The sequence below is a fragment of the Oncorhynchus mykiss genome, chromosome 10 (assembly GCF_057628025.1).
Source record: "Oncorhynchus mykiss isolate SJ-2025 chromosome 10, ASM5762802v1, whole genome shotgun sequence".
Classification (NCBI taxonomy): domain Eukaryota; kingdom Metazoa; phylum Chordata; class Actinopteri; order Salmoniformes; family Salmonidae; genus Oncorhynchus; species Oncorhynchus mykiss.
The window spans coordinates 25,863,204-25,872,188 of record NC_143031.1 but is presented as its reverse complement, the minus strand read 5'-3'; the positions used below and the strand labels follow the sequence as shown (position 1 = coordinate 25,872,188).

Sequence of the window (8,985 nt, the reverse complement as noted above, 5' to 3'; positions counted from 1 at the left end):
TTGTATTTTAAATCCTGTTTTATGATATACAATGGCATATATTGCATTTAAATTCACAACTAAGCTTAAACAAAGACATTAATGAACACTGTTTTCCACAGCAGTGAAGGAAAGTGGTACAGCTTATTGGGGTCGTTTGTTGGAAGCAAGAGAGCAAAGGAGAGTCTATTTGATTTTGGTGAGAGCCACCGCCCGCCTCTCAGTGTTCTGGAACAAAGCTCGGATTAGGCTCTTCATATCGGAACTAGAGAACTCCAGCGCCAGTGGCCCTTTCCCCTCCGCCCACCTTCAGACAGGAAACAAGGACAAATCAAGTAATCCAAATAAGAAACAGTTAATTATATGGATTAGCCGTGTGTACACTTTTGGAATTGTGGTTGTCATAATTTTTTGTTATGAAAATGAATAACTTTAATGATGATTTGACAAGCTGAGAAGTTTATTTTTGTACCTGTCGACTATCTCCTGCAGGTTAGCTTGCAGCACTATGACCAGCTCCTTGAAGGTGATCCACTTCTTCACGTAAACGGGTACCTCCTCCTGGTACTTCTTGTTCTTGTTCTCCTCAGGCAGTGGAATGAACACCAGGGGTCCTTCCTCGATAATGGTCTGACAGAGGATTTGTAGGTGCTCCCCATCTTCAGTGGAGATATCCTAAAGAGCCAAATAGGATAGAAACCATGGGATGAGGAAGCCCACTCATTCAACCAAGATTAACTATATTTTCCCCCTGTAAAATCATTGCAGAAACACAAGCTACATTGTAAAATAAGAGCCTGCCCTCACCTCCAGCATCATGATTTTGGCAATCAGCTCTGAGATGGCAGTGTTGAGGAGAATCCCCATGGCTTTACAGTATATGTTGACTGGCAGAACGTCTTGCCAGACGGTGCCCAGCCTTTTCAGCTGATGGATGACCTGCAAATGAATCAATCAATTTTCAGTAATGGAACAGTGACCCCATCCTATAAGAAGTGTTAGTGCATTTGATACAAGCCAAGCATTGCTAACTTTTGATCTGAATCTTAAAGGGATATTTCAGCCAACATTGATATTTTTGTCAAATTCCTCTTACCTTGGGTTGTCTGTAGGCCCGTAGTGACAGCATCCACAATAATCTTTCGTTTACTTTTGCCACAGCCAGGAGTTAGCATAATTAGCATTGTCCGAGCATAATTAGCATTGTCCGAAAAATGAATGGCATCCTACTATGCTAATCATGCTTACTTAAACATTTTCGTTGAACTATGCCTTTAACTGATGCTTAACTGACCATTTTAGAATGTCTGGCTGATAGTTGCCCTGAGACAACTTATTTTAAAATACTGGAGATATAATTCCATATTTGTGGCTAGTTATCACACGCACAATTGTAGATCTCTTGCAGCGATATTGCCGGTTTACTTGAACACTGACCTGCCTAACGGCCTTGCTGGCTGCAGAGTAGTTATCCTCGTCATCCAGGTTGGAGAAGTTGCGTGCGGTGGAGAGACGCTCCAGCATCTCTGCTCTCTGGACGTTCAGATGGGCCAGGAAGCAATGAGCGCCTGGGGAATATTGCTAGTCAGAGCTAGAAGTGTACATTCGCTTTTCATCTACTTTGGTGTCGAGATGTTGCTAGAACATGATTGACTCATATCTCCCTGGTCTCATTATCCTTTTTGGAAATAAAAAAAAAAAACAGCTCAACCTCCACAAAAGCCCATCAAGTGTGCACCAAAGCCATGCTAACGTTGGGCAAGCCATGGGACACGCTCCTTCCCTTACCCAATTTCCTGAAGCCGGGCACCAGGTCTACAAAGGTGGCAGCACCCTCACTGAGGGGGCCAGGCAGGTGTGGACTGAACTGGTGGCCCAGGGTGAGCAGGTGGTGGGCGATGTACATGCAGTTGTTGTGCTGGATGGCCGCCAGATGTGGGAACTTGAGCAGGTTCTCTCTGGAGATCAGAGAGAGAGAGAGAGAGAGAGAGAGAGAGAAGTCAGTGAGACAGAGAGGAGGAAATGCTCATTCTGAAATTGATTATACATAAACAGCATTAAAAATAAAAGAAGAAAACTGAATGTACTAACTTATGGTATGTAGGCACAACATCATAGAATAGCTGGAATATATTCCGCACTGTGAAGAACAGTTGGGTAGCACTTTGAGGGACAAAAATTAGAGAAGGAAAAAAATTGTAATTTTTGCAACACAAACAACTTTAGTGAAACACTGGGCTAAAGCTGAAGAGTTAATATCATGTCATCATGTGCAGTGACAGTGGGTAACATGGTGCTGCGTAACATGAGAGCGTACCATTGGCTGGAGCTTCCCACAGCCTCGGACAGTGTGTGCAAGGCCAGCTCCATCAGCTGCTGCACCGACTCACTGATGCGACACGCAGGCAGGCACAGCGTCCGCGCCCCCAGCTGCTTCTCGTTATCCAACCTGGGCGCCTCAAGCTTCTTGGCCCCCTGCTTGCCCTTGATGTCTCCAGAGCCAGGGTAGGGCAGCATGGGGACAGAAAGCTTAGAATCTTGGTTGATCTGTTGGCAGGAAATTATGTTAGAAGTACATTCGAGTATAACCTCTGTGCATTTACCTGCAGTGCAAGATTGAAAGCAGTTCACCTGTCCCAGCTGTATTTATTTTCTTCTCTGGGTATCTGTATGTTCTGATGTTGCCGTTGCAATCAAACCACATACTGTACATCAGGTGTCAACTGCGTGGCTATTGTCAGTGTACTTAATAATTAGAAACCACACAGATAAGACCATGGATAGACTGCAGGAGAACATAACACACTTTGACGGTGTTGTGCATCTCGGAGGTCATCAGCTTGCGTGCCGCCACGATCACGTCTTTGCATTTCTTGCTGGCAAAGTGGCAGTTGACGTCCTGGGCATACTTGAGCAGCTCGGTGGAGTCTCCTCGGAGGTACTGCATCTCCTTCAAGGACTTCTCAAACTCCTCCGTCTCTTTGATCACCTTTGGGTGAGAACATATATGGTGGTATTAATGAACGACAGAATAAAACGTATCCTTGTTCTCTATCAAGTCACTAGTTCCAAAAATATAGGGATTTGTATCTCTTTGATAAAACAGACTGCATTGCCTTTAAAATGAATTGTATGTGCATATTGAGTGTATAGAGGTGTATTTGGAGTACTTGGTTAGCCTTTGTTACATACTGCACTGTACTGTTCAAGCTGGCAGCTATTGGTTGGGATGGAGTACAGGAGGCACTCATGGATGATGCAATGTGACATCTCCTGCCATACCAGGTCTCCGAGTATCACAGACACTTTTCTCTCACCAACTGATACATCTGCAAAGCAAAAGATACATGTCGTTATAGGGCCAATAGTACTGCTCTAAAATGGTGGCTGGCATAGCAACTGGTTTCCTATTTTCTATGACTAAAGGATCTCAACCAGCGCTAAATGACCAACAATTAGGACTATTTGCAAGGGTGCCTACCTAGCAGGTGTGTGTGTAAGGTCTTGAGTACCATCAGGACTTTGATGTAGACCTGTGAGGGGCTGGGGTGCTCCTCGGGGGTCTCGGCAAACTGGAGAGATATCAGGGTGCCCTCACCTTGCTGCTCCGACACCTCCACGTTCAGAGAGGGGTACGTGATTAGGGGCTTCAGCAGGTACTTCAGCAGCACCTGGCCTAGAGCGGGGAGAGGCTGGCTGTCTCATGATGGACTAACAGGGTGCTATGGAAGCAGCCTCACAGTGTATGTACAGAACAGAGAGGCATTCCAGATTATTAAAACTCAATAGTCATACTAATACAAACAGAGAATGATCTGTATTCAAATAATTTGATTCCGTCAGCTTTACAGTAAGAAAAACATTGACTGACTGATTGACTGGACACTGGGTCTTACTGAAGAGTTTGATCTTGTGTTGTAGTTCCCCCTGGATGGTCAGGGCCTGGAGGACACAGGAGAGCAGAGGCGGAGGGCTCTGCTGGGGCTCCTTGGTCCCGCCCAGGGTCAGCTGGAGCTCCGTCTTCAGGAACGACTTCATCTCCGTCGGCTCTGAGAGGATGGATGGACACACAGAACCAGTGTCTTTGGTGGCATGAATGAAGTGCAATTTACCGCCTTTAAAATAAAAACGTACAAATCACATTTTAGATAATGTAATTTATATCGGAGGATTCCATGTTGTACCCTTTGGAGTGCAGCTGACACACCTCAGGCAACCTACTTATCCTCAATACAATTGCCCTAGAATGGCTACTTTCTACTTACTAATACTTCATGGTCAAGAAATTGAGGCATGTCATTATGAGGCCAAGCATCAGCCCAGGGTCTTCCCTAATCTAGATGATTCCTGGTACCCTTTTTACCTTTGGAAGGAGGCAGTTTCCAGACGGCCAGTCTCTTCCACTCATTCCCCAGATGGTAGATGAGGTTCTCTCTCTGGACAGTGAGCTCTGAGCTGAGTGCTCTCAGCAGGGGCAGGTCAGAGCCTTTCCACGCCTTCAGAGAGTCTGCACTGTGCCGGGCCTTTTCTAACTGTTTGGCCGCAATTACATACTTCTTCTCAAGTAGGGCTTTGTGAAACTCCTCCATTGCAATGTGAAACTAAATTGAACAACAGAAAAATTAACAAGATAGAAAATGTATGACATGTAAAAATGCACTGACATTTACATTTGTGCATTATGATAAATAACACCATTCAGTTTAACAGGGCTGAATACTGCACTGTGTAGATATCAGTGGGGAACAGGTTAGGGCTACAGTGGGGAGTAGCCCATAACATATAGCCAACTTGCGAGATATTTGCTAACCCGTACCTGTGCCTGTTTGGCGATGCTTTTCCCAAGTCAAAGAGTACCATCCGTAGTCGGTGGATGATACTGATAAAGAAATCGTTGTTTGCGTTGCCCACAAAATAAGTACATCCAATTGTTAACGTGTGCGTGCTAACAATTGGATTTGCATCTAACAATTGGATTTAATTCATTCCTGGGCAATGCAAACAATGATTTCCTCACCCAAGCCGTCCACTGACTACGGATATACTCTCCGACGTGGGAAAAGCGTTGCCAAACAAATACACTACATCAACACCTGGACACCTGATTGTCAAATATCTCACTCCAGCATCATGGGCATTAATACCTCCACTCTTCTGGGAAGGCTTTGGAACATGGCTGCAGGGACTTGCTTCCATTCAGCCACAAGAGCATTAGGGAGGTCAGTCACTGATGTTAGGCGATTAGGCCTGGCTTATAGTCAGCATTTCAATTCATCCCAAAGGTGTTCGATGGGGTTGAGGTCAGGGCTCTGTGCAGACCATTATTCTTCCTCCACCAAACTTTACAGTTGGCACTATATGCTTTGGGACAGGTAGCGTTCTCCTGGCATCCGCCAAACCCAGATTCGTCCGTCGGTCTGCCAGATGGTGAAGCGTGATTCATCACTCCATAGGACGTGTTTCCACTGTTCCGGAGTCCAATGGTGGCGAGCTTTACACCACTTCAGCCGACGCTTAGCATTGCGCATGGTGATCTTAGGCTTGTGTGCGGCTGCTTGGCCATGGAAACCCATTACATGAAGTTCCCGATGAACAGTTATTGTGCTGACGTTGCTTCCAGATGCAGTTTGGAACTCGGTATTGAATGTTGTAGTGAGTGTTGTAATGGGGTACAGACTTTTACGCGGTACGCGCTTCATAACTTGGTGGTCATATTCTGTGAGCTTGTGTGGCCTACCACTTCGCGTCTGAGCCGTTGTTTCTCCTAAGTGTTTCCACTTCACAATAACAGTACTTACAGTTGACTGGGGCAGCTCTAGAAGTGCAGAAATTTGACAAACTGACTTGATGGAAAGGTGGCATCCTATGACAGTGCTACGTTGAAAGTCACTGAGCTCTTCAGTAAGGCCGATGTTTGTCTATGGAGGTTGCATGGCGGTGTGCTCGATTTTACACACCTGTGAGCAACAGTGTGGCTGAAATATCCAAATACACTCATTTGAAGGGGTGTTCACATACACTATATATACACAAAAGTATCTTGCATGCCTCTCCAATGGTATGCCCCAAGACAGAATTTAACTGAAAATAACTGTACATGACTGTGAGCCTGTAGGGGTACAGCGGGGAGCTACTTAGGCTACCTCTTCTAGGTGCCTGAGCATGGCAATGACAGTAGTGTTTCTCTCCAGCTGCTGCTTTAGCTTGGCATATTCCGTCACGGCTGTATGTAGATTCTGCTGCACCTGTAAACACACATACTTATTTTTAATAGTATGTCTCTGCCAACTGTGTCAGTTCGGTAACACCTCCCAAAAACACAAGGAGATGCCAATGACTCATGAACAGGTTCATGACGCTTACCTCTGTCTCAATGCAGCTTTTGAGGACATCAATTTCTTTAGAAACCTCTTCAGCCTGTCCCATGAGTACCTCTGCCCCCTGCATGCTGGGTAGAAACTCATTGTATCTCTTGTTGATCATGTCACATACCTCTTCCTATGGGAAGATAGAGCGAAACACAGATAGTGAGATTGAGGGAAATAATCAGAGGGAAATAATCAAAGTGTAAGGAAATGACGAAAAGAGTCTGAACGCTATACCACATTGCATAAATACCCCTGATAAAAAAAGCAAGCTATATTATTTTTCAATGTGGGCAGAGTAGTAAGACAACCATGACACATCATTTAACACCGAACAGCTGTTTCTGTGTGGAATGTCCACGAGTAACCTAACTACCATGCTTCTTACTAAGCCAACTTGTTCAGAACACGTTGCTTGATAACCTTGTCAAGAAGCTAGGTTGCTACAGCTACTTTGGCATGATCCTTGGCCTGTAGTCAGCTTGCTAAGCTGCCACAGACAAGGCTGTGGCATTGGCACCAAGCTAACATTAGATAGCAAGCAATTGGCTAACAGTGACTTCTTGTGGCTAGAAAGCTAATGTTAGATTTACAGCTAATATTTATACCAAACAAAAAAATAAACACAGCATGCAACAATTTGACAGAGTTACAGTTAATATAAGGAAATCAGTCCATTTAATTCAAGTCATTAGACCATAATCTATGGATTTCAAGACTGGGCATGGGTGGGCCTTTGAGGGTATAGGCCCACCCACTGGGGAGCAAGGCCCTGCCAATCGGAATGAGATTTTCCCCACAAAAGGGCATTATTACAGCTCCCGAGTGGTGCAGCAGTCTAAGGCACTGCATCGTGTCACTACAGCCCTGGGTTATATCCCAGGCTGTGTCACAGCCGGCCGTGATCGGGAGACCAATGAGGGCATGCACAATAGGCCCAGCGTTGTATGGGTTAGGAGAGGGTTTGGCCGGCCGGGATTTCCTTGTCCCATCGCGCTCTAGCAACTCCTTGTGGAGGGCTGGGCGCCTACATGCTGACTTCGGTCGCCAACTGGACAGTGTTTCCTCCAACACATTGGTGCGTCTGGCTTCCAGGGTAAAGCGAGCAGTGAGTCAAGAAGCAGTGTGGCTTGGCAGGGTTGTGTTTTGGAGGATGCATGCCTCTCAACCTTAAGTGAGTCTGTAGGGGAGTTGCAGCGATGGGTCAAGAATAACTACCAATTGGATATTGCCAAATTGGGGTAAAAAAAAAAAAAGGTATTTATTACAGACAGAAATACTCAGTTTCATCAGCTGTCCTGGTGGCTGGTTTCAGACAATCCTGCAGGTGAAGCAGCCGGATGTGGGGTTCCTGGGCTGGCTTGGTTACACGTGGTCTGCAGTTGTGGGGCCGGGTGGACGTACTGCCAAAATCCCTAAAACAACGTTGGAGGTGGCTTATGGTAAAGAAATTAACATTAAAACAGCTCTGGTGGATATTCTTGCAGTCAGCATGCCAATTGCCCTGTGGCATTGTTTTGTGACAAAACTGCATATTTTAGAGAGGCCTTTTATTGTCCCCAGCACAAGGTGCACCTGTGTAATGATCATTCTGTTGAATCAGCTTCTTGATACACACCTGTCAGGTGGATGGATTATCTTGGCAAAGGACAAATGCTCACGAACAGGGATGTAACCAAATTTGTGCACTCAATTGGAGAGAAAGATTTTTGTGCTATGTAAAATTTCGGGGATCTTTTATTTCAGCTCATGAGACCAACACATTACATGTTGCGTTTATATTTTTGTTCTGTGTAGCTAGCTAGCAAGCAAATCGTGTCATAATCGGGGCAATGTTAGCTAGCTAATTTAGCTAGTTAGTCCAGTCATCCTCGAGGTTTCTGTTCGCAAGCTAGTTAGATTGGGCTAGCCAGCCTAGCAAGACGGGTTCAAACGATAAACCCAAGATTTTGTTCGCTTTGTGATAAAAGTTAGCCCAATTGTTTTGTTTATTTCGCGGGCTAGCTAAACTCGCCTGTTTACCTTAGTTTCCTCTACTTTCCGTGATAGCTTGCTAATTTTAGCAGCGAGGTCTTCTTTTTCAAGTTTACCAGAACTAGCAAGGACTTCTGTCACGAAAGACGCCATGTTTGATTTGGAGAACATCTGACTAGCTAGCTAGCAGCACCAAAACCCTTCAGGCACTGTGCAGGCTGAATAAGCCCACTCACATAAACCAATCAAAAGCAAAGTTCCACTATGCCCAAGACTCTGGCCACGCCTAGGCCAAATTTGCGATTTAAAAGTGAGAAATACTGAACAAATCAGAAGAAGCAATACAAATAAGTAATACTGAAATGATTAAATATCTTGCAGTTTGCCTTCTCCCTACAGTCTCTGAACTGGGAGTGTTGGGGAATAGGCAGAAGACGACTTTACCTTCGAACCAGATGGACAATAAATAATCTATCGTCTATTCTATTAACAAATCAGCAACTGCAGTATATATTAGCAGTAGAGTTGTAGTCTGTCAATGAGAGGTCCATTTATGTGATTAAATCAGTGTTTGATGTATTTCACCTTTTTTTCTTGGATAGAATGAGGGGGCACCTATAAATAATTATTCCCTTTTTGAGGGACAAATGTCACGACTTGTCAGAAG

The 8,985-nt window shown here is 44.9% G+C and overlaps 1 protein-coding gene across 6 annotated transcripts; it reads right to left on the bottom strand.

Annotated features, from left to right (window-relative positions):
• LOC110533535 (centromere/kinetochore protein zw10 homolog) lies at positions 1–8,745 on the bottom strand. 6 transcript variants are annotated; one of them, XM_021617859.3, is made up of 15 exons: positions 8,367–8,745; positions 6,343–6,477; positions 6,123–6,224; positions 4,343–4,580; positions 3,876–4,094; positions 3,461–3,655; positions 3,172–3,308; positions 2,786–2,968; positions 2,297–2,526; positions 2,071–2,142; positions 1,768–1,937; positions 1,417–1,547; positions 787–918; positions 452–654; positions 1–286 (listed from the first exon to the last, which is right to left on the bottom strand). In XM_021617859.3, exons 1-15 carry the CDS (start codon positions 8,487–8,489, stop codon positions 166–168), a joined length of 2,391 nt encoding a protein of 796 aa, XP_021473534.1. In that variant the 5' UTR covers positions 8,490–8,745; the 3' UTR covers positions 1–165. The 6 variants fall into 6 exon arrangements, with proteins under 6 accessions (XP_021473534.1, XP_021473535.1, XP_090042337.1 ...); XM_021617860.3 differs by having other exon boundaries at positions 3,876–4,028; XM_090186211.1 differs by having other exon boundaries at positions 5,124–6,224; positions 8,367–8,531.
• Between the last annotated feature and the right edge of the window lie 240 nt (positions 8,746–8,985).

Coding starts and splice junctions, on each gene's coding strand:
- LOC110533535 (XM_021617859.3), bottom strand. CDS start 8,489: ATGTTCTCCAAATCAAACATGGCGTCTTTCGTGACAGAAGTCCTTGCT. Junction 6,225..6,342: donor AAAGCTGCATTGAGACAGAG/GTAAGCGTCATG, acceptor GTGTGTTTACAG/GTGCAGCAGAATCTACATAC. Junction 4,581..6,122: donor TGCTCAGGCACCTAGAAGAG/GTAGCCTAAGTA, acceptor TGTTCAATTTAG/TTTCACATTGCAATGGAGGA.